Genomic DNA, 26,144 nt, shown 5'->3' on the forward strand with positions numbered 1-26,144 from the left:
AAGAACATTTGAGTATTACAGTTTAATGAAGCATAACTTTTGAAGGTCTTGAAACCTTGAATGATGAACTAATTTTGGTAAATATGCTTTATTTTCTTTATTCGATTGAATACTTTGTTTTCCTGTGTTGTGTCAAAGAACTCTCTTTAATTTTCATCAAGGACAATGAATTGTTTTTTTTTTTTCCTAGTAGAAACTTTAGTATAAAGCTAAATCGAAACGTTGAAGATTCAAATAAAAGGCAGGAATAGTTACTAGAGGGAAAAAGGGTATCCAACAAAGAAATATCTACATATCTTGCCTTCGAAACAGAATCCAACTGGGACGTGAGTTCAGGACCTTTCTGATCAATTGGGGCATTAATTCATTCACTACAAATGTTGAAATCGAGCAGAAAATTAGGTGCATGTAACACTGCTGTCATGTTGGCATCTAAGTTATCTATCTGACCATGTCAAGATGAGCTATTATATTTCTCGATGACTTGGTTCTCTGCACACTATTGTGTGCACGTTTTCCACACTGTCTATGTCCATTCTTATTAGTATTTTCTAGATCCAAAAAGGCAATTCCTGATATTACTATTTGTGCATATTATAAAAAATTAAAATAATAATAATAGATAGTAATTAAATATCTAGGGGACACCATTTTTTATGCATTAAGATTCAATTTAGTTGGTATAGAGATTGTATAGTAATCACGAGATTTTTTTTTTTGACTTTCAAACCCTTCCCTTTCCCCTACCACTTATAAGATTTGAAATCTCTTTTGAAGAAAATGTTACATGTTGATTCTTAATTCTGTCAGTAGTTATACTTCCTATCTAATATAAGGGACAAGGTAAGGTAGTTATAGTAATACATCTTTCTCTTATAAGAAATAATAATATCCTATTAAAAAAAGGATTAAGTAATCTTGATTTTGATTTTATTATATTATTGCTGTATTGTTGTAGTTTTTTTAGAATTGAATTGTCGTAGTTTGTCAATTTCTGCCTCAACTTGCTATGAATTTTCAATATTGCTTTTGTTTCCAAGTGACAACGATTGTTAGAATAAATATGCCCCGCCCCACTAGTAATGATGACCTTTCGTGAAGAAAACTCATTCTCTAAGAAGTATTTAATTTCTAGTTGCTCGAACAACTACATAGATAGCATAGTACTTAAATAATTTTAGGAATCATGTTGGATGTTTACAATTAACTCAAACAATTAATATATTCATTTGCTAATCATGTATTTCAGCAATTAGTTGAAGGAACTTAATTCAGTGCTAATAGCATATAATAAGATCATAAATAGGAAAAGTAGGTAACATGTCGTCCCCAATCTACCTGTATTACATTCTTGAAAATTGGACTGCCATAAAAAAAAAAAAGGAAAGGATAACCTTCTTTTCCCTGCTATAAAATTGGACCACCATGAATAAATTGATGTGCCTTAATTTTTTTCACTTGCTCTCTCTTCTTTTTTGTTTTTTTTTTTTTCAATTAGTCGTCGTTAGATGTGAATTTGACATTTATATGTAGAATTATGGATGACCCATTGTCGGCAGCAAGCAGTATTCTTCAAGTTAAAAAAAAAAAAAACCAGAAAGAATGTAGGTTGATCACTTCTCATCCGGTAGCTTAGGTCAAGATTCAATATCAAAATTGAAACAAGGGACCAAGGGCAGGTTAGGAGAATTCTCAAACTGTCAGATGTCAGAATTGGCTTAAGAAAATTTGGAGCAAACCATGCTTTCAAACAACTTGAGTTGCAACTTTGTACCCTCTCTTGCATAAGCATGTAAGCCTTTGTTACACTTGCATGTCTGGAAGTGTGCCACTTGATCTTTATTTAAATTTGAAGTTTAAGCTTGCACATTTGGCATGTATCTGCACCCGCTAATTTAAAAACTGTTAACGTAAGAAAAGCTTGTTTTAGTTTTATTTTTATTTTTATTTTTTTTAAAAAAAAAGAGCCACAAGATCGTTAATCTGGGGCTGTTGCGCGGAACTTAAGGTCCAAAACTAGTAATTGTTAGGCTGAGGAGTGCTCCTCAGAGTGATGGATGATTTGTTTTCTATTACAAAATAGTAGTAATATTTTGGCTTGTATTTTCAGCTTTTCTTGTTACAAAGATCCATGTTTTTCCCCTTTCTTTCCAATGATTGTTACTAGTAATTTTCCCCTTGAATTCATATTAGGATGCATAAGAGCTTATTAAGCCAAGACAGCCCACTTCTTTATGTGATTGCTTGCTTTCTGGGCCTGCAAATCCAAAAAGGAATGAAATTAGAATGCATGGTTATGGTAGCCTCGCAGGCAATTTTGGTATACACTTTGCAGAATTGAGAAGGAAAAAAGCTCTAGCATTTAACCAAATATTTAGTGGCAGAAACAAATGGCAACAGAAAATTTGGGCAATTGCTTAATTTACCTCTTTTTCCCAGTCACATCGAGCAGTAATGATGACTAATATTAGTGTCTGAAGTACCGTTCCTCCGAATATCATTCCAGCCCAGATGCCCTGTTCATGTTATCATTAATCACAGCTAACTCAAAAGTGATTAAGGTAAAAATTGGTTTGTCTTGGTTTGAGATTAATTACTTAAATATTTAATGACTTCTCAAGTTAGTTTCTTTAGCACAGGTTCAGAGGATAGGTTTCAACATTTATTGGATCCATCAATTATTGTAGGGCCAAACATAGTTAGTATTAAGTGCAAGAGAAATTTATTGTCAAGAATTTGGCAACCACCAAAAATTTGGTGGCCATCATGATTGTTCAGTTCCATCATGGCTACGTACCATGATTCCTTGGTGAAAAACCCATTCCATTGTGAGTCCAAGTGGAAATCCAAGCAAGTAGTAGCAGGCAACATTTACACAAGCCACTTGTGATTGCCATCCGGATCCAACTGCTACCCCTGCAATAGAAAACAAAATCAGACGGTATCCAATCAGAATAAATTCTAATATTGTTGAAAAACAAATTATTATTAGCAATAAAGAAGGGTTCATTTTTTTGTGTGCTAACAATATAAAGATTTTTTTATTGTTAGCTACCAGGTGTAAATGCACGTCACATATGTAAGGAGTAAATTTCAAATTTAAATATGTAAGGAGTAAATTTCAAATTTAAATAGAGATTACGAGATATTCAACCAAATCCGATAGTATAATGAAATTCAACACTGACAATATATAAAAAAGTTAATCAAACAAAACATTTAGTATATAAATAGCAACTAATATAAATAAAAATTAACTTCCAATTAATTGACATACCAGATAGAACTGGTTGAATACTGTTGAGGAGAATAGTGACGGCTAAGAGGACAGTGAGTTGATTCACTGCATCCAGCACGGGTTTGCTTGAGGAGAAAATTAAACCAATTTCATTGTGGAAAATAATTATTATGAGGCAGAAGAAAAGCCCAATTATGGTAGAAGTCGCCACAGAAACAATAGTAGCAAATCTTGCTCCTTTCCCATTTCCTGCTCCCAACTCGTTAGCTACTCTTACTCTGCACCATAAGCATTCACAATACGGTTATGACTGAAATTCATAGGAGTGTGCAAAATTAAAAAATTCCGATCTACTAATTAAATTCAAATTGAATTCGAAATTTTTGAAATCGGTAATTCAAAATTCATAACTGAAATCAGGTTTTCCAATTTCGAATTATGCGAACTTGGTTCGAATTTGATAATGGGGTTTTTCAAATCGGAAATTCCGATTTCGAATTCACAATTCGAAATTGAAATCGAAATCGGAATTCGGAATTTCTATTTCGATTTCAAATTCATTTTTCATATATATATAAATTTTTTATATATATGTGCAATATAACATTTATATTATAATAATAATTTTTATATTCTTGAATTTGGTGATTCGGAATTCCTATTTCGATTTCAAATTCGTTTTCATATATATATATATATAATATTTTTTTATATACATGTAATACAACATTTATATATTCCTAAATTCGGTGAAATTGAAATTTCCGAATTGAATTCGAAACGAATTCAAATTTGGACTTGGTGAATTTGAAATCGAATTCGGTCAGAAATTTTGATACCAAAATTCCGAAAAATTTCGATTTCAAAGTTCCGAATTACCTATTTCTATTTTGATTCACACCCCTAGAAATTCATGCAAAACAGTTTTTTTTTTTTAAAACAAATTCCTTTGCATGTGTTCAACAAAATTAATATCCCACACCAATAGCTATGGTGCCCCATTGTTGTAATTGCAAGCTTGTACATTTGCAGGGAGTAGACGTGAAAACTTTGTTTGTCCACCAATGAATAATTCTGGTCTGCTTTTACCAAGAAAAGTTCTGATATCCTTCTCATAGGTAAAAGATGAACAGCCCATATTAACAGTTTTAATGTACCATTGCTGTTGTAATTTATTTGTGATCACAAGCATGTGCATTTGTTAGAGTGGAACGTGATAAAATTTTTCAGTCCACGAATGAGTGATTGTCAAGTGCAAAATAAGGCCAATTCAGATAGAATGATGAGAAATTTTGCCTACTGGATTCTTTTCTTTTCTATGGCACAGAAATGAATTCGTCATGGAATGAAATGTAATCAGAAATCTCAAAACACAAACAGGAGTTAAGACTAATTTGCAATGAAACGAGAAAGAACGTATGATATGATGGATCTTACCCAGTTGCTGCAAAGAAGCCTAATGGAATCATCATCTCCCATCCATTTATTGTCATGCTGCAAAGGAAAATAAATTCACATTTATTAGAAAAAAGAAAAAAGACAAAGAGCTCGTCATAGATAGAGAGTTTGTAGTCAAAAGATGTTCTGCTTTGACAAACCTTCTAGGCCAGTTTAATTCATTTCTTCTAGATGTGTTATTATATCACATTTGCTGGATTACGTTTCCCAAATTAATTGATTGATTGTACTAATGGTGAAATTAATTGATTGATTGTACTAATGGTGAAATTAATTGAATCACTATCCTTTTCGAGTGAGTGATTGTACTGAAAGGCCTGCGATTGTTTACACAGGTGAATTATGGAATAATCAAAAAAAAAAAAATTTGAGATAGATTGGAATAATCAATTGAAGGATGATCATCAATATTTGCGCTCTATCTTAAAGGTATATAACACTATAAAGCCGAAGTGATTCTTGCTGAAAGAACAATTTTAAAGAGCTCAAGATCCTATTTTTGGAGACTAATATGATGAGATATATATTACTGATGAAAATTTTCCAAGTCCCACAGTTTTAAGTTTAAATTTGGAAGATGCTTTCTTTTTACTCTGCTTATACTTCAAGTCAAGTTTCTTAGTTTTTTTTTTAATTTTTAATCAAAACAATAGGCTCGAAAGGATGACTTCCACTATGTCAAGATGACACTTTGCTAGTTTGCTATTGAATTATATCATTTTCTTGCCCGCATCAAGAAACAGAGTAGACTAATCTGACTAATCTTAAATCAAAGAGTCGGAGGTGGATGGGTTGGGTGATTTGAAAAAAATAGAGTGTAAATAAGAGATTTTGAACTCAAATTTCTCATTCGTATTATATAAAAAATTGTTTAAAAAAAAAAATCAAAAGGTCGAGAAAGTCAACGGACAGTTCAAACTTCGAGGAGACCTAAGTTTGACTAATAATATAAACGTGCACATGCTCTGTGCTTGTCAATTTTGAAAAATTCCAGCCAATCTTGAGTACCACAATGGATCTACTGCGTCCCAACTCTAATTTACAAAGTACCGAGAAACAATGAGAGTATAATTTAGGGAGCTAATGTACATTAATTTCCTAAGCAACCAAGAAAGTATCAAATCACATGTTTTTGATAGTTTTCAAGGCGAGATATTTAAATATTTGTAATTGTTGACGAGAATCAAAGACGTGGAGAATCACTTACCATACAGATAAAGCATCCACTGCAATTTCTGCATTCTTGAGATTTCCGGTCATCAATATGAGTATTCTATAATACCAGTTCTCCAAACTATTGACAGAGAAAAAAAAAATGAAAGAAAAGTGAAATTTCTAGGGTTTTGTTTAACACACACACACGTATACATACATACATATATATATATATGTATATATTACTCGTTAACAGAGCTGAAAGTGATTTTGTTGTGGTGAAGAGAAAAAAGGTTAAACTGAGAAAGTAACAAAAAGTAAAGGAGTCACTCAAGATGGCAAAACATTCATATTAATATGAGAGCAGTTAGGGAATAGAAAACCATTGGCAAGAAAAAGCCTACCAAAGCATGACTCCAGATGATGCAGAGAGCTTTAGGAACTCCCAAAGACCCGAAAACGCTTCCATCGAGAAACCAGGCCAAGTATGGGGACAGCCACCGCAAGCGGTGTAGATAAACAAACCAAACGCCAAAACCCACCACGCAAAGTTCAAGGTCACGACGGTTCCCACCACTCCAAGCTGGAATCCATAAACAAACAGCCAACTGGTGCAAATATGTACAAGCAGGGCTACCAATGAAACCCAAGCAATCACTGAATTCTTCAGCTGACTTTGCAGAAACCTCTGCAATGGGAATTGGAAGGCAAAGCTGAAATGCAAAGGAATCATCCACAAGGCAACACTACCCGAGAGCTCAGCCACGTTTGCGGGCTGACCTAATAGTTTCAAGATTGGTGTAGCGAAGATGTAAATTGGCAGAAGTAGTATACAGCAAGCAAATAGCACAATCCACGAACGTTGCATGTATATCCCTAGCATGTGGTATTTCTTGGCTCCAAATGCTTGTCCACATAGCGTCTCCAAAGCACTTGCCATGCCCAACTAATTTCCATAACCCCAAAAAAAAAAAAAAAAAAAAACAGAGAGAGAGAGAGAGCCTGTCAGAGAAATAAATTTAAAAAAATCTGCGAATATAATAAGTAAAAGTTAGAATTCTTCAGAGAAATAAAATGTACCAAGAGGCCGAAATCGAACCCAACGACGACGTTATTGATGATTGAAATTGCTGCAAGCTCAGTATCGCCAAGATGCCCAGCAAAAGCTTGGGTAATCACGTTCATGGAGTAGGAGGTAATTCGACTGAAGATGGCTGGGCCAACAATATGCCATAGCTTCTTCGATTCAACAAAGACCCTTCGCCTGAGATTTTGGTCGTCATCATCAATTTCATATTTGGATGACTCTGAATGCAGCAGTAGAGGAACTTGATTTTCTTCAACGTTGACCAAATTCTCGAATTTTTCCTTGTTATTACTAGCCATTTTCCCCCCCTTTTCTTCCTTTGCTGAAAATTTCTCGTCGATCTTCAACAAGAAGAGAAAGATTTGAACTTGGCAATTGATGACATTCCGCCCTTGCGGTGGCTTATATATATATATTTATATAATGCCCATTTGGATTGGTAGGCAAATCAATTGGACATCAGTGTACACGTCACAAGAAAATTGTGGAGGCAGTCTAAAGTTTTACACTAGTACTGAAATCAATTGGCTGGTCTATCAGCGTTACGTCGGCAAGTCCACGATGGTCTCCCGCCTGGAAACTCGTGTCCAAACGAGTAAAAGAAGTGAACAGGGAAGCTGGCACATTTTGTCAGCCAATTCATACGCGCTTAATTGCAATAATTAATTAATTCAGGTGTGGATCTATTAGGGACTTAAGTGCCAACTGCTAAAATCCACCTTCGTTGGGAGTTGTGGACAGGAACTTAAGGACTGTAATCTACTCTTTGAAAGTTTTTCTTTTGAGTAAAGGCTCTTGGTCTGAGATGGACAAATATGCCAGCATCGTCACATGTAGGTGTGGTTGAATAAACTATTGTGACTTTTAGGAAGAAATAGCTCTATTTCTTGCAAAATATTCAGTCATTTTTAGGGTCCTGTATCTTCTTCTTTTTCTTCTCCTCCTGTTTTTCTCCTTCTCCTTCTCTTGCTGCTTCTTCTTTTATACCTCATTTTTGGTGTGGAATCTTTTTCTCGTACCGTATTCCTTGCCAAATATTTTGTCATTTTTTGAGATGTTTTTTTTATGACATGATAGCAATCCATTCGTAGGATCAAATTTATAACTTAACAATATTGCAAACTGACCAACAATTCACCATACGATGCTAACATATAGTTGGACTAACTCACTCTTATGTCGCAACGGATCTTCTGTCCCACACCCTGTGACACTCTCTGTCCCACTTTTTATTATATTACTATTTCTCTTTCATAAATATCATGTTTAAATTTTTTGTGTTTCCTTAAGATTTAATAACTATTAATTGAGTAAAAAATAAATACAACAGTTTCAAAAAAGCAATATATGATAGAAAATTAAAAAATACAGCAGAAAATTCATAAAAAATCTCATTTTTTTTGTGCATTTTGATTTTTTGAGGTTGATCAATTTTGTGTATTACTCAATTAATAGTTATTGGATCTTAAGGAAACAAAAAAGAATTAAAACATAATATTTATGATGGAGAAATAATAATATAATAAAAAGTGGAACAGAGAGTGTCACAGGGTGTGGGACAGAAGATCCGTTGTGTATTAAATATAGAAAAAAATTTTCCCAAATAATTTTCAATCCAATAGATCTTTCTATCGAATGCATGGATTGTGCAACTTCATGAAGGCCCTAGTTATAAAGATTCTAATTACTGTAATAAATAGAAAAGCTTTAATAGGGTTGCACAATCATTCAGATTGAAAAAGTCAATTTAATAAACCCAATAAAATTTTTTATTCTTTTGCAGAAAACCTTTTGCAGAAAGTTTCATAGATGATTCTGCTCCAGCTACCCTCCGCCCACGATGATCTGTACAAGGGTCTATGAGTCTTATGATCTTACCAAACAAATATTTAAAGAAATAAAATAAATAATAAAGGTATGAAATTGCACTAAAAAATAAGATAATATTTCCTCATAAATCTTACTAAATCTTGTTCTCAAACTAAAGTTCACCTCTTCACTTGGATCGAGTTCTATCCAGAAGTGTTACCCCTTTCTGCCAACTTCTCTACATGCATATTTGCCTTCTTTGCCTGTTTTCCACAAGTAGCCAGTTTAGGTATCAAGTGGAATTGTTTATTCCAGCAGAAATAAAATTAAAGGTGGAAGAAAAAAAACAAAGATTAAATGATTAATCTGGGAAATTCATGTCATATGATATTTTCAACCACCTCTTTCTCCCAATCATACCTAGCCAATATCGTCGTTTGAATTGCAGTTCCAATAAAAATCATTCCAGCCCACATACCCAAAATTGTCAAAAATCAATATATTAGTTTAATTAGTGTACCCATTGCATCATGTCAACTTTTCCATTGTTTAAGTTTGGTTTTTAAAGTTTCATGTTTCTAGAAAAGCTTGCCCAAAAGAATACACAAAAACATTTGGAGGTCCCATACCATTACTCAGAAATGAAAAAACAATCCCAGAAAAATAGTATAACAGCTCAAATTTATGTGTGCAGCATATGCTTGCCATCCAGATCCAATAGCAACACCTAATTGAATCAAAAGAGTAAATTCAAAAAATAAAAAAGTATGAAATTATGTACAACGAACGCTGAATAGTTACCAGATAGAATGGGTTGCACGCTATTGAGGAGAATGGTGAAAGCTAAAAGAATTGAGAGTCTGTTTATTGCTTCTAAGATAACCTTACTTGATGTGAATATGAAGGCAATTTGATTGTGGAAAAATATAATCAGCACCCTAAATAATAGACCAAATGCTATAGATTGTGTTACTGATACCATGGTTGCAAGCTTGGCTGCTTTCCCATTTGCAGCTCTCAATTCATTCGCAAGCCTTACTCTGTATCATATCATTAAAAAAAAAAAAAAGAAGAAGAGAGAACCATATTAATTACCTTGTGAAGGCATCTATTTTCCTAGAAAATACATAATAAATGAACCAGGAAACACATCCATTTGGATAGGAGATCAGTTGGGAAAATTGTCTGAAATAATATTGCAGCACTTTTTATAATATGATATATATGAGATGAAAAGAAGGTTGGAATTTGAATTATAGCATCTAAAATAATTGTGATTGAATTATAATTAGAATACAGTTGTTCTTTTCAAACTCTGACTGGGTATTCAAATGTTAGGCACATATATATATATATATATATATATATCCCTAATTTTTTAAATCTCATATGGTATGTGGTGATTCAATTACTAATGCATGGGAGTCACAATTGGAGTCTTTGCAATCCACTGAATTTTACAATTCTTATAATTAGCGTACATGTTGAGATATAATTAGCATTAATCTAATTTGATCAGCTACCTTGGTCATACTTTCTATGTGTGTATAATGGTCAAATACAGATCATGTCGAGCGTAAAATGACTGACATATATGTCAAAACACAACAAAGAGTACATAAGAATTTATTTTGAAGCATTTTATCAAATTTAAAATTTTATCACCACAATATACAATGTGAACAAGAAATAAAGTCTCATGAGGAGGAGGAGTATTTAAAAGAAAAGCTGACCCTATTCCGCGGCTAAGAAGGCCAGAGAAGTCATCGATCATCTCCCACCCATTGATGTTCATGCTGTCAAGATCCAGTCGTGTGAAATATGAAATGGAAGGCATTTTGATCTATTAAACCAAGCGATGAAATAGATGAAGTTTGACTTTGGTGGAGTTTATAATTAAAAAGTGAATTGAACAACAAATAATATCAAAACACAATAGATAATACTAAAATTATGTGTAAAAAAGCAATAGACAATAGCAACCACAAATAGCGTATAAAAAGCAGAATAAGCCCCCAAGACATATTCATTATTATTTCAATTCCAACCAATCCAAGCTGAAGCTTAGACACAAGGATCCAGTTTAAGAGTATACGTGTGTATGTACCCAAGCAGCTATATAGTTCTTCAATTGGCTTTGCAGTAAAGGAAGCAGTAATGCATAGGTGAAATGAATTGGTATGCAAGGTGGAGCCATTGTCCCAGCAAGCTCAGCAACATCTGACTATTGTCCGACCAGCTTCAAAAATGGAGTAGCAAATATGTAAAAATGGACACGTTCAAATGTAGTAAATGAAGAGAAGAAACCACAAACGCGGCATATATACACCCAACCAGTGGTGTTTTCTCGCCTCGAATGCTTGCACACATAGAGTTTCTAATGCACTTGCCATGCCTAGCTGGAGACGATCCACCAAATTTATTTACATGAGATCTTAAAGAGAATTTTTGGAAGCAAAATTTAAGGGAAAGTTTTCAGTGGGTGGCGGAAGTTTGTAATTCATACAGAGGGTAGCACTTTTTGTTCCACAAGTTTAACTAGCATCCACCCCAATTGTGTTGCATACCAAAGGTCAATGGGAATTGGTGACAAAATTGGCAAATAATTTCTAAGTTGCCTACTAAAACATAATTCAAATAGTGGGATCTGATTAATTTAAGATGTAGTTTCCTTAAAAATTTAATTTTGATTATGGAATAGTCTATTTGCAATTTATGAGCGATCTATGTTTTAGTGTAGAAGAAAGAAAGTAGTTACAGGAGAAAATTTAAGAAGTGGGAGGGCTTGTGGGTCATGATACAAGACGTAAGAGGGCTTCATGGTCAAAGAGTTTAATCTACTAAAACTACCCCATGAATGTATGAAGCTAGCATTTTAAATTTTCTTTTTAACAGAAAAAGGGTGAGATTTAAGTAGCAGAGAAAAATAAAAATAAAAAATTTTGAAGTCAAAACCTCTAATTCTTGTGACTTTAATGGGATTGGCCTTTCGTTTAGCATGGTAGATTGATAAGGAAACTTATGCACGTGTTCTTCTCGAATGTAAATCATTTTCTATTTACAAGCACCATAGAAATGTATAGAATTGCATTATACTAAACAAATGCATCACGCTCTTGTATGACTTCTGAAACTTCCGCCACCCTAATGAAAGATTTTCCAAAATTTAACGAGCACCGGCCATCCCATCTAGTGGCAGAATGGCTGGAAGTTTGGTCCAAGTGATGAAAATAAATATGTGGCTTCAACATAAAAGAAAATTGATAATGACAAATTCAAATGATGAACGAACGTTTGGAAGTTTGATACCATGAGGCCGAGGTCGAATTCAGCGATGACATTAACAGCAATGGACAGAGCAGCAAGCTGAAGATCACCAAGATGGCCAGCGAAGGCTTGGGAAACAATGAACACGGTGCATGAAGCGAAGCGGCTGAAGATTGCTGGACCAACCACTCGCCACATCTTCTTGGTCTCCGTCCAAATTCTACGTGCTAGACTTTGCTTCTCAGTTATGATCATCTTGTATTGGATAAATGGTCGAGTAATGGAAGACTTCCATCCCCCAATATGCTTTCGCTTGACATTTTCCTTGGTAGTGACCTCTCTTAAATAGGTGGTAAAGGGAGACGTTTCTTTATTAGATGAGTTAAAATTGGACTTTGTGGCTTTCAAGTATTTAATTGACCCAATTTATAGTACTATGAAGGCGCAGTGTTAGTAATAACTAATGAGAGGAGTTTTCCAATACCCAGTTTAGCTGGTAAGGAGCCGTAATCTTCAGGACTTGACTTCCAAACCCTCCTTCAATTTCTCTCTAAGCTTATAAAGACTGAAATTCATATTTAACAAAAAAATGAGATGAGGGTAGAGGTTTATAACCCCTAATCAAGTCCGAACATCTTTATGGATTTTGAGCATAAGGGGCCATGAGTCACAAGCTTCTTGAGTCTCATTTTTTTTTAAATAAAAAATTTGGATAGATTTAACACTGATCACTATCACGGATCAGAACATGACCCCAAAACCATAAATTGCTTATAGTGATATTACAGATCGCTCATCAAAAGCTTATTAAATCTTGACATATTGGGAGGATTGTTAGATTCGATGGTAAGATGTAAGGGATTGTAGGTAGGAGATTCTAAATTCAAAACCTCCCACTTAAAAAAAAAAAAGGGAAAAAAAGAGAGGGTCTTGACATACTGAATCAGTGTACAACCATAAAAGAGAATGACATGATAAAATATGATCGGTTTGGTCGATTACCAATGAAGAAAACACCAAACATGTTGCGTGACATGATAGAAATTAAGTTTAATTAATTGCAAGTTACATCTGAGCTCATATCGACTTCAAATCGAGCGTATCTTCAAGAAGAAAAAAACAAAAACAAAACAAAAAAACTTCTAATTAAATTGAGTGTTATTAGTAAAACACAAATGGCAATGAGAATCACTGTAATAGCACAATTTTTGTTTTTTTGGAGGAATGTAATAGGACGATCATAACCCATGTTTCTAACGCATGATACCAAGAAATGGCTTCTACATATCTCCACCAAAAAATAAAAACACGTAACGGAGCGCCTATTGCGTCTAATTCACGTCTTTTTTTAAAAAAAAATTTTCCACACAAACTTGGGCAAGATTAGTTGATTGTTCTAAGGCTTGAAGGCCGGAATTTCGCAATCACAAGAACTACTGTTACAATCAGGTCCAGCTTTACCGAGGAAAGTAACATGTTCTACATCTTGACTTATGGTGAGAGAGAGAGAGAGAGAGATAATTACGGCCTTTTAATTTTGGTCCCAATGTTTTTTATTCTGATCGGACAAAATGCTTAACTTAGGTCTAAAATGATCAGAAATTCTTAAACTATGCACTTGTAATTGTTTAGGGGATGCGTGGGAGACAAAATTCAGATTAAATGGCAAAACTTGACAATGGTGATAGTGTTGGGACTTCCTAAGTTTTTCACTCTTCACAAATACATATATTATTGCAAGCTAATTAACCCAGAGCGTAGAGTTAACTGTCAATCATGACTCACCTTAACAAAGCTTTCTGATACTTTCATACTAAAATTGGAAGCCTTTTCCACAATAGCTAGAATTGTGCGGAGATGGTGAAGCAGATTAAAACAATTTTGCAGCCAAAATCAAGACTGTTACTCCACATGCACATCAATGTGAGTTCAGATACGAGTCCTTTTCGACCACTTGTCTACATGCATGCCTGCCTTCTCTGCCTGCATTTGCAGATGTAATTGACTCGCAACAATTTCAGAAAAGCATATTACTTTGATTTAAAAAAAAAAAAAAAAGAAAAGCATGAGATTCTGTTTCTACTTTCTATTACCTCTTTATCCCAATCACACCGAGCTGTGATGACGGCAATACCACAGTTTGTACTGCAGTTCCACCAACAATCATTCCAGCCCACAAACCCTGTCATGCCAAACAAGTTATGAAATATCAATATCAATATTTTCCCTTCAATTTTGATGGATCAGCCTTGAGATTTTGCAACCGTGAGGGGTTTACGTACCAGTACTCCGAAATGAAAAACCCATCCCATTACAATTCCCATTGGGACTCCAAGTAGATAGTAACAACCCAAGTTTATGTATGCTACGTATGATTGCCAACCAGAACCAACAGCAACCCCTTACACAAGATTTGTGAAAAAAAAAAAGAAAATCATAAGTCCACCCAAAAATTAAGAAAAAAAAAATAGTAGAAAAAGAAACTATATGTTGATTATGGTGAAATACCAGAAAGAATGGGTTGCACGCTATTGAGGAGAATGGTGAAAGCTAAGAGAATTGAGAGGTGGTGTACAGCTTCTAGCACAGGTTGGCTGGTTGTGAATATATAGGATATTTCATTGTGGAAGAACAGAATAAGCAGCCAGAAGAATAGACCAATCACTGTTGAATGTATTACTGACACAATTGTTGCAAATTTGGCTCCTTTCCCATTACCAGCACCCAATTCATTTGCAACCCTTACTCTGTTGTCAAACATAAGAAAAAAAAGAAATATTAGCAATTTTTTCTTGAACTATGAAAAATGAAAAAACAAAAAAAAAAAATGCACGGTGAGTCTACTTTCTTTGTTCCGTAATGAACTTAGTATTTGAAATTTTTCTTTCCTGCAACAATTGTGGTGATTGAAAGGCAAAAATATGCATCAATATCCATATCCGATCCTTCTTGCAATAATTTTTTTTTTTTTTTTTTTGGTGTAACAACCACAATAATGAGATTAGACACAAGTATTACGGTGCAAGTATATTAGGTACAGGCAGATGGGTTATACTGGGGTCCAAGCTCTTCACAAACAAGTAGATATCAGAAAGAGACAACAACAATCGAAAGAATCTCAAGAAAAAGGGACAATGCTAAACATCAAAGTCAGCAGGACCATTTCTTTCACATCCAATCTTTTTTTTTTTTTTTTTTTAAGGACTTTTACATTCAATATTTAGACGCATTTGCCCAAACACACCGTGAAGTTATTTTCATGAGCGTTTACTATATAGACAAATTAAACAAAGCTTGCAACTCAAATGACCTACGTCTCTTCTACAATATCAATGAACAAACAAACTGCACCAATCAAGTCATGTGTGTGTGTGTGTGTTGGGGGGGGTTTAATAAAAAAGAGAGAAGATTACCCTGTTCCTGCAAAGAAGGCTAGAGGAATCATCAGCTCCCATGCATTGATGTTCATGCTGCAGACCAGGGACAGATGGACAAAATTCATCACAATAGCTTGTGATGGAAATAAATTCTTTTTTTTCTCTTGGTGACTATTGAGTATTCGTTTTTAAGTACTACAATTAATACAATTTTGGTAAAAAAATATTATCAATTTTTTTTTTTGTGAAAACAATGGTACGCTTTAATTGGGAATGATCATGACCCAATAAAGAGTAATTACTTGTGATTTGTCAAACTGCTGTATAAATTTAATTGCAGATGCAAATAATTCACAGTATATTGTATTAAACGTGGCAACAATAGGCGAGGAGTTTTTGATCTAATAGCTTAAGGCGAGATCCCAAGAATTAAAAGTTCTGGGTTCCAATCTCCGTGCTCCTTCTTCGCTTCTTAAGTCTCACCTTTTCCTTACAGAAAAACAATTTTTAAAATGTGGCAACTATAGAAATATAAAGCAGCTCACCAGATGGCCAATGCATCCACCGCTATTTTGGCATTGGGCAAATTTCCAGTCATCACTACCAATATCTTGTAGTACCAATTCTCCAAGCTGTTCCATTTTAGAAGAAACAAAGATTAGGGAAAACTGAAATTAAACACTGTAAAGTAATAGTACTAATCAAGGAAACAAATTTTAAACCTCTAAGATCTTCTAGCTCCATGAATAAGTACTTTTAGTACACATGATGCAAGTTACATGCCCCTTGACGAAAAATAAATTTGCCACACATATTTGCTGTGAGTGGAGATTGATTACCATAACATGACGCCAGAAGACATGGAGAGTTTCAGAAATTCCCAAAGACCAGAAAATGCTTCAAAGGTAAAACCAGTCCATGTTTCAGGACAACCACCAAACAAAGTATAAGCAAGCAAGCCAAAAACAATAAGCCACCAAGATATATTTAGTGTGACAGAAATGGCAATCAATCCCATCTGAAGCTTCGACACAAAGAGCCAGGTCAATGTCATGTGTATCACGAAAGCACCCAAATTCACCCAAGCATTCACATTATTTTTCAGCTGGCTCTGCAAGAATCTCTGCAGAGGAAACTGAAAAACAAAGCTGAAGTGAACTGGTATAAGTGATATGGCCAAATCTCCAGCTAGCTCAGCAATATCGGCTGGTTGTCCTAGCAATTTCAATACTGGTGTGGCCAAAATGTATACAGGTAAGGTCAGGATACAGAAGAGAAAAAGAACAATCCAGGATCTTTGCAAGTATACTCCCAACATGTTATATTTCTTTGCCCCGTAAGCCTGCCCACATAGAGTTTCCAATGCACTAGCCATTCCTAGCTGAAAAAGAAAAAAAAAATCACCAGAATATTATAGCTCACTAAAATCACGCTCATCGAATAAAAACACAAATTTTCTAGGCACAAAATCGCCCGCTAAAAATTTAACCATGTGGCCGGCAAGGGACAGACAGAACCAGAAAATCTACTTTGATAGGGCAAATTTTAAGATATCTAAATTTAAGTATATAACATAATATATTTTCAAGATTTTAAGGGGCAAGAGTTCAAACGGATTAAAAAACCTTGTTCAAATTTTCAATTTGTGAAGGAGAAAAATTAATTTTCTAAGACTCGGAATCGTTTAATTTACTACCAGGAAATCCCAAGTGGTAATTACTAAAGGAAACATGAAGGGTGGAAGCACTGAACAGAACCTACGTTTTAACATCAGGGGTAGAAGAACTGAACAGAACATAAGTTCGTCGACAAGAAAAAGTACCATGAGGCCAAAAACGAAGCCGTTAATGACAGTGCCAGCAATGGATAAAGCAGCGAGCTCAAGATCACCAAGGTGGCCGGCAAAAGCTTGGGAAAAAAAGAACATGGAGAAGTTTGCTATGCGGGTTAAGATGGCCGGACCAACAATTCGCCATAGTTTCTTGGATTCAATCCAAGTCCTTCGTGCAAGACTTTGATCTTGATGTACTTCTTCTTCTACTCTGCTTCTTGTTTGGATAATGGAAGATGAACGGTCTAGTATTAATGGGACTTTTGTTTCATCATCTGCTGTGGTTTTAATAATTGACATTTCTCTGGTGTTTACGGTGGCTGCTTACTGCCTAGGCATTTCTAGGCAGTCCATAAAAGACCAAATGAAAAGAGGGATGTTAACTTGTTAACAGCCAATTAGACGGAGTTGGGGCCTTAGTGCCTTACAAGTTCAGTTCAACCTGATTTTGTAGTGTCAGATGCAAATTCGTACGATATCATTGCAGTGGTCCCAAGTTTACACAAAAGGCGTACAAATTTACACGAAATGCTGTAAGAAATAAACGACCTATTTAAACCAGGCAACAAGTAAATTTGTGAGGCCTCAGATCCCAATTAGACATATTCTATTCGTAGAAAGGGTGAATATTCAATTCTAAAATGTTAATGTACATAATTCACTTTCTTAGACATTTTGAATGATATTAATTATTTGTTTAAATTTCCTAGGATTTTTCTAATGGGGTCTAGTGGGCACTTTAAACTATATCTAATGAACCATCTAAATGCTCAAATCCACGTTTATTATATCCCTTGTATTTAGATGCTTCCTCATTGATATTTAATGTTTTAGAAGTTGACACCTCCTCAATCGGATCACGGCCTCTCAGGTTGAGTTCCATACAATTCAATTGAATTGATATACTTACAATTTTTTTACATAAACTTGTATTGATGTAATAGTGATTTTCACATTGTACGAGTTGACGAATTTACATTTACTTCAAAACTGTACCTGTTGCCGATGCTAATATTTAACCTTTTCCCTTTTTTCATCATAATGTCCATCTGAGAAGTATGGATTAGAAGCACAGGTACAGTACTTCGACACACATTTGGACATGGATCGGAAGTTGATGGATTTGCATAATTAAGATTAACTGTTTGAATTAGGAAACATCATAAATTTTGAGGACAAAATGTTTTGTAGTAACAGACGGAGTTTTAAATTATAGGGCAAATTACATTTTACCTCTCTATGGTTTAGTATTTTTTACGTAACCCCTTATAGTTTCAAAAGCTATACATAACCCCCTCATGATTTGAATTAAAGTGTCAAAGTGACGGAAATAGTCACTCATAACGGAACTTCTAAAAATGTCGAAATTATCCTTATAAATACATGACACATTAACCCCGTATGATTTTTATATTTTACCATATAACCCCCTTATGGTTTAATACTTTACCATATAACCCTCTTATAGTTTTCAAAATATACACATAACCCCCCTTGATTAATAAATAATTTTCAACTTTACATAAGAGTATTTTTGACATATTAGATTACTCCGTTACGAATGATCATTCCCGTCACTTTGACACTTTAATCCAAACCATAAGGGAGTTATGTATAGTTTTTGAAACTGTAGGGATTATGTAAAAAATGCTAAACTACAGGGGGTAAAGTGAAATTTGCCCTAAATTATAACCCTTGTTCGCCTTTATGCCCGAAACAAATTTCAACTATGGGCATGAGAAGAACGGAGATCGTCGGCATCTCGTTGATGGCTTTTCTCCAGTCTGCAGTACGTAGTTTTATTATGAGGATAGTTATATAAGACAGTGATGGCCATCTCTTTGACCCGTCACAGCAACTTGCCTGCACAATTAATTGGTGGTCCAGGTCAACTCGTCCAATTCTTCTTCTTCATTTTGAGGCGAATTTCTCTACATGTAGTCCATACAAGAAAACATCATAAAACTAGTGGTGTTTGTTGACATGAGTTGCTAATATAAGGGTCGTCTCAATTGACAATTGAGGCGTCATCCAAAAATTGAATTAAATTTCTTTTTGTTCTAGTTGTTGGAGGAACTAAAAATAATGATTTTTTTTTAGGCTTCACCGCATGCCAAATAACATGCAGCGAAGCTTTTGAAAAAAATGTCATTGCCACATCCGAGCTAGATGTGGCGACCTTTTTTTATTTTAAATATAAATTTTTAATTTTTGTATCCCTAATCTCTAAACCATAACCCTAAATCCTAAACTTAAACTATAAATCCTAAACCCTAAACACTAAAATATGATATTACGTAAAACAAAAATTATGTAAAAAATTGTGCTATTTTTCTTTCATAACCGGTGATTAATTATTGATGAATGGCAAGAAGCAAGCTTTAGGTTCCATTTAAAATATAAAATTAAATTAAATTGAAATATGCCCAAATCATTCTTTTTTGAATTTTTTGGTTTTAAGATTAATTTAAACTATGATAAATAATGCAGCATCTAACTATAAATGTGTAAAATAACAAAATAAAAAGTTTTGTGATAATTAAACAAGAGCTTTGATAAGAAAAAATCTTGAAGTTTGAATATCACCTATCAACGTATCTCTTACCCTTATCGCGCGAAATGGTAGAACAACCACATTTCTAATATATCCTCCTGTGTGGTAGATCTTGCTGCACCTGTAGCCGTTCAGACCTTCGAGGTAGTGCCTGCACTCCTTCAAGCATTTGGTCCTCCTCATTACAATCACTGTTACTATTTACCATTACAATTAACTTTTACTTTTACTATTTACTATTCACTCTTACTATTTACTATTTAGCAGTCAAGGTTTTGAAACCCAAACCGTTCATTGACTCGAAAAAAATGATTGGGTCATGGACGAACCGTTATTAAATTGTGACGTCATAAATATATCATAAATATTATTAACAAATATTAAATATATAAAAATATGGAAATATTTGTAGAAACTTCAATAATAATGTTAAAAATAATCATTTCAATCCTTATTCTAATCTTGTATGTATTACATGTTTGAAATTCAAGAATAACTTTTATAAGTAAAAGGTAAAAGAAATATAGAATAGCATTTTATTATTTACATCTTTAATTTTTTACATTTTTAATTTTCCTAAATTATATGATAAGTAGTTTATAAGATAGGAATAAAAATAAATAGAAGGCAATGACAAACAATTGAAATGCACTAAAGAGTTAATGTAATTAATATACTATATGCAATAAATTTTAGACAAAAGTTGAGATATCATTATGAGAGAGAAAGAGAGAGAGAGAATGAGGAGTAGAAAAATAAGGTAATAATTGTTATTGCCTAACTAATTAGAGACAATTACTTATGGGTAATTGGTAAGGTTTATCTTTGGAATGTTGAATTGGATTAGTTACCAAATTAAATTTTTTTTGGGTTAATTAAAGTTAGTCAAGGAACCAGCCGATTTAATGAAAATCGTTTCAATTCAATGGTCCGGCGGTCAAACCATCCAGGTCAACTGATTTTCACAAAAAAGGGTGGTATCTTAACCCCTCAGGGTTTAAGGCATAACCCGATTCACCCAACAGCCCGATCGACAGTTCAATCGGTCCAACCAGGCAATCCGATTTAGGTTTCAAAACCTTGTTAGTAATAATTACACAGTAATTCACATAAAAATATTAATTAAATGCTATTAATTACTCAACTTCAACCACCAACGTACAGCATGCAATTCATTATATAAAACAATTACTAACTGAAATTACCTTAATTGGACAATACATGTTTGCTTTCTCCAGTTGCGCACTTCTTCAAGGCTTCAAAATGTTGACAATAGGATTGCAACCCATTTCTTCAAAGTTTGGAAGACAGGCGAGGTGAAGCCATTGCTTTGACTGCTTGAAATTTTGGACAACAGGTGAGAGTAATTAAGCCACTAATTTAGTCTGCCTCTACTTTAGTAAGACAATGTTAGCAACACTCTATTTTCTCAAAAACACTGGAGGAGAAAGGTTTTGGGAAGACACTACTTCTGACTCTGCTTTCAGGAAGAAACTTGCGGAACTACTCATTTTGGAAGATATTGGAGGAGAAGTGGGGATTTAGGGATGGAAAACAGAGAAAACTAGGGCTGGTGTGAGAGAAAGTGATTAACTTGGGGTATTTTTATAGCAAAACTTCCTTTTTTGTATTGATGCTAAGCTTATATCATGTGTATTGAAAAAACTAGACCGTTGATCTCATTACATTCAACGGTTAAATTTTATCATTTAAATAATTTTTTTGTACGCCAATTTTGTTATTTATGATGACATAGTTTATAAAGAATATTCGCAAATTTAAAACCTGATCGTTGATCACATTTGATCAACGGTCAATTATGTTTGCAATGCCTGATAGAAAAAAGTTTTATTATGCTAATTTTGATATTTGTGGCGACATAATTAAAAAATAATAATTTCCGCAAGTTTAAAACCTGACTGTTGATCAAATGTGATCAACGGTCAATCATGTTTCATCGCATCCATTTTTTGATACGGCAATCTCTAACACAAGAATTTTTTGTATGCTGCATTTTTAATTTGCAGCTACACAATTTAAAAACATTCCGCTACTTTAAACTAGACCGTGATCCCATTTGATCAACAATCAACGAGGTTTTGCCGCATCCTTTTTATTTTTATTTTTTTTTTGAGGAATAGTCATTTGATCTTCATAAATTTGAAGTCAGTTGGCAGTATTAAAAGAAAAGATTAGCAAAGAGACAAAGGAACAAGTTGAGAGCTAGTTATATTTACGCATCAATTTTATTCCTAAAAGAATTAACAAAGTATTTATTTTCAGGATATATAGTTCAAATTCATAATAAACTATACTCTTTTTCTGCGTTAATTGGAAAATAATATTACAAATATAAGAATCAAAACGTCAAAATTTCGTCATCATCGCCCAAGTTCACAGCTTCAAGTGTGACTTGGTTTGGACCACTTGTCTACACGATTATTTGCCTTTTCTGCCTGCAATTTCAACATTTAATTGATTAGATATGAAATTACACTTTGAAAATAAAATTTCACACGAATAATTGCAGAAGTTTTTATGCAGTTAATACCTCTTTCTCCCAGTCACACCGAGCTGTTATGATGGCCAAAATCGCAGTTTGAATTGCAGTTCCACCAAAAATCATTCCAGCCCATATACCCTAAAATGCACATCAAATTTTATATGAAATGTTTCCCTTTCATTTCGGATCTTTTTTTTTTTTTTTACTTCCTTGCATCATTCTTGAGATTTAGTAAAAAAAAAAAACTTGAAAATACAGAATTAGCCATCAATGAGTTGACACAACACAAGCATTAAGAGGTGTACGTACCATTACTCCAAAATGGAAAACCCATCCCATCACAGATCCCATCGGCACGCCAATTAAATAGTAGCAACCCAAGTTTATGTATGCCACGTATGATTGCCATCCGGAGCCCACAGCAACCCCTAAAACAGGAATTAACCAAAAAGAAAAAAGAAAAATCATAATTCCTTTAAAAAAAGTAGTCATAATTTATTAAAAAAGAAAGGATAAAAATAGCCAAAAAATAATAGAAGAAGAAAAAAAAAAAGAAGCTATGTTGATTAAAAGTGGATACCTGAAAGAATGGGCTGCACGCTATTGAGGAGAACAGTGAAAGCTAAGAGAATTGAGAGCTGGTGTACTGCTTCTAACACAGGCGGGCTGGTAGTGAATACATAGGCGATTTCACTGTGGAAGAATATAAGCAGTAGCCAGAAGAATAGACCAATCACTATTGATTGTGTTACTGCTACAATTGTTGCAAACTTGGCTCCTTTCCCATTACCAGCTCCCAATTCATTTGCAACCCTTACTCTGTTAGCAAACATCACAAAAAAACCCATATTAGCTTAGTTATAAAGATGAATTTATTTGGTCTCAGACTAATGTTTGCAACATTTGCTTCTTGCACAATCAAGAATAAGTATCGCCAATGCAAAGCTTTCGTTTGTTCTCTCACATTATCCAGTTTTCTTGCCCTTTTCCCCCCTTCCTACAAATTGTGCTGATTGGGTACCATCTTTCTGGTCACAAGTTATTTTTGTTCCTACCAGATAAACCTAGCTTAATGTGATTGATATTGAAGTCCAATAATCGAAGGCACCAGAGAGGACCATGTAAAACATGACCTAATAAGCAGGACCAGAAGAGACTGTAATTGATGGTGAAGTCCAATAATCGAAGGGACCAGAAAAGACCGTAAAATATGAACTAATAAGCAGGACCACCCTCCAGATATCAGCACCAATCACCAGTATAAAATGAAGTCATGAATATTACAAAATTTTGTCGTATCTATTATAATTTATGCACAAACAAAATGCATAAATGAAGTCATGTATTTTTGTGGTTTATGGGAAAAATATGGTTACCCTGTTCCTGCAAAGAATCCCAGAGGAATCATCATCTCCCATCCATTGACGTTCATGCTGCCAGCAGGAGACAAAGGGACAAAAATAATCAGGACCAGAAAAAAAAAGAAGACAAATGTGATGAAAAATGCACGGAGCTTGGCTTGGATAAAACTTTTTCGTTATATTAGTTCTTTTATCCTCATCTGGAAATTACTGGAATGGGGTTAGATGATAGACAAAAATACAATGCTGATTAGCTAGGTTGTTAATCCACAAGAAGTATCGAATGCCCTAATATTATTCATGGACTTATTGTCTAAGTACGTACGAATTATTTATGTTGACTACAATAAACTTTTAAAACAACTGAGATTGGCTTGATTGCATAGAGATTTTTTTATTTTTTTTTGGTCAAAGATTCCTATCAAGGTAGGTTTGCTTTGGTTTAATTGTTTGTGAATTTTCTTTCAAGTCTATTTTGGAGGTATCCCTCAAATCCTCCAAGACCTTTTGACTGGCAACACAAATGCTGAAGCTTGTCACATTCTAGTACAGACAGGAAACCAGGGCAAGAAAATGATTGATGACCAATTCAATTATTAAAAAAACAAGAAAGTTGAAACCACGGGAATCATCAGTTCACCAAGAATTGGTATATCAATAGAAGACGGAACCAGGGATGCTTTTTCTTTTCTTTTTTTAATAATTCAAAAGTGATAATGAAGCTTTGGCAATTGGATGGAAGATATGAGCAGATTCAGGTAATCATAAAAACTACAATTACCTAATATAATAATGCAACTAGTCCTACTCGTGGGGACAAAGTGCATACAAAATTAAAAGGGTTACCAAATAGACAGTGCATCAACTGCAATCTCTGCGTTCTGCAAATTTCCAGTCATCACGATGAGTATCCTGTAGTACCAATTCTCCAAACTGTTCCAATTGAGAAGAGGCAACAATTAACCAAAATTCAAATTTACCAAAAAGCAACTCTGATGACCCTTAATTACATATGAAAACAGCTGGTTGTAGGCCTTAATTAACAATTGTAAAAGCATATGTTTTTGAAACAAATATGCAGCAATTGGAACAGGCTTCTTGGCTGAAAACAGTTATACTTTTTAATCAGAAATTAGAATAGAATCAAAAGGGTTTTAATTAATGGTTGAAAATTTGAAATCAACATGCTTAATTGGAGGAGGAGAAGGACTGGAGACTCACCATAGCATGACCCCAGAAGAAGCAGAGAGTTTTAGAAATTCCCAAAGACCAGAAAATGCTTCAAAGGAAAAGCCAGACCATGTTTGAGGACAACCACCACAGAAAACGTAAGCAAGCAAACCAATTACAATAAGCCACCAAGAAAGATTCAAAATAACGCAAGCCCCCATCAATCCGAAATGGAGCTTGTAAACAAACAGCCAGCTCAAGACCACATGAATACAAAAGGCGCCTAAATTCACCCAGGCAATCACATTATTCTTCAGCTGACTCTGCAAGAATCTCTGCAGAGGGAACTGAAGAGTAAAGCTGAAGTGGAGTGGTATAAAAGCTAAAGCCACAGTCCCAGAAAGCTCAGCAACATCATCAGGTTGTCCCAGCAGCTTCAAAACTGGAGTTGCAAATATGTACAAAGGTAACGTGAAAACTCCACATAAGAGAAGAACTATCCACGATCGTTGTAAATATACGCCCAACATGTAGTATTTCTTTGCTCCAAAAGCTTGCCCACATAGAGTTTCCAATGCACTTGCCATCCCTAGCTGAAAAAAAAATTCACCAAATCTTTATACAAAGGGCTGAATATTTAGAAAGAAAAAGTATAAAAAACGTATACTAGTACATAAAAAATTTTAGTAGTAACATGTTAGTTTATTAAACTAATTTCTAGGGAGGATTCAAACCTAGTATGAATCTCCAATACCAACAAGAATTTGAGCAACAGTTTATACAACTTTTCATCGCCCTGCTTGAACTGAATACGATGTGAGCAAACTTATGGTTAAAGGCGAAATGGAAGAGAGTAGTAATAGCAAGTATATATTTGATGTCCCTGCGATTGTAAATAGGGATCATTTAGCTATTCGTTTATTCAGCTTTCAAGCAACGCAAGGCTTAGAAGGGAGCTCAAGATGGTCACAGAAAAAGTACCAAGAGGCCAAAATCGAAGCCACAAATGACACTGCTAGCAATGGATAAGCCAGCGAGCTCAAGATCACCAAGGTGGCCGGCGAAGGCTTGGGAAATAACGAACATGGAGTAGGAAGCGATGCGGCTGAAGATGGCGGGACCAACAATTCGCCATAGTTTCTTGGATTCAATCCAAGTTCTGCGTGCAAGACTTTGATCTTCATTTGCTTCTCCTACTATACTTTTTGATGAATAGTCCAGTAATGGGACTTTTGTTTCATTCTCTGCTTCTGCTGTAGTTTTGTTGTTTGACATTTTCTTTGGTATGAACGCCGCTGCCCAGGTCTCTTTAGGCAGTCCAAAGACAAGAAGAG

The 26,144-nt window shown here is 34.4% G+C and overlaps 2 protein-coding genes and 2 pseudogenes across 2 annotated transcripts; all 4 read right to left on the reverse strand.

Annotated features, from left to right (window-relative positions):
- Nucleotides 1–2,174: 2,174 nt before the first annotated feature.
- LOC113778584 (protein DETOXIFICATION 27-like) lies at nucleotides 2,175–7,270 on the reverse strand. Its single transcript, XM_027324032.1, has 8 exons — nucleotides 6,932–7,270; nucleotides 6,256–6,797; nucleotides 5,904–5,990; nucleotides 4,676–4,732; nucleotides 3,278–3,516; nucleotides 2,798–2,916; nucleotides 2,427–2,516; nucleotides 2,175–2,257 (listed from the first exon to the last, which is right to left on the reverse strand). The coding sequence occupies exons 1-8, from the start codon at nucleotides 7,235–7,237 to the stop codon at nucleotides 2,210–2,212; spliced, it is 1,488 nt and encodes a 495-aa protein (XP_027179833.1). The 5' UTR covers nucleotides 7,238–7,270; the 3' UTR covers nucleotides 2,175–2,209.
- Nucleotides 7,271–8,759: 1,489 nt separating this feature from the next.
- On the reverse strand, nucleotides 8,760–12,407 carry LOC113776783 (annotated as a pseudogene).
- Nucleotides 12,408–13,563: 1,156 nt separating this feature from the next.
- On the reverse strand, nucleotides 13,564–17,630 carry LOC113777769 (annotated as a pseudogene).
- A 4,373-nt stretch (nucleotides 17,631–22,003) lies between these two features.
- On the reverse strand, nucleotides 22,004–26,144 carry LOC113778142 (protein DETOXIFICATION 27-like). Its single transcript, XM_027323431.1, has 8 exons — nucleotides 25,792–26,144; nucleotides 24,862–25,403; nucleotides 24,487–24,573; nucleotides 23,656–23,712; nucleotides 22,860–23,098; nucleotides 22,589–22,707; nucleotides 22,328–22,417; nucleotides 22,004–22,232 (listed from the first exon to the last, which is right to left on the reverse strand). Exons 1-8 carry the CDS (start codon nucleotides 26,083–26,085, stop codon nucleotides 22,179–22,181), a joined length of 1,482 nt encoding a protein of 493 aa, XP_027179232.1. The 5' UTR covers nucleotides 26,086–26,144; the 3' UTR covers nucleotides 22,004–22,178.

The sequence above is a fragment of the Coffea eugenioides genome, chromosome 7 (genome assembly GCF_003713205.1).
Source record: "Coffea eugenioides isolate CCC68of chromosome 7, Ceug_1.0, whole genome shotgun sequence".
Taxonomy (NCBI): domain Eukaryota; kingdom Viridiplantae; phylum Streptophyta; class Magnoliopsida; order Gentianales; family Rubiaceae; genus Coffea; species Coffea eugenioides.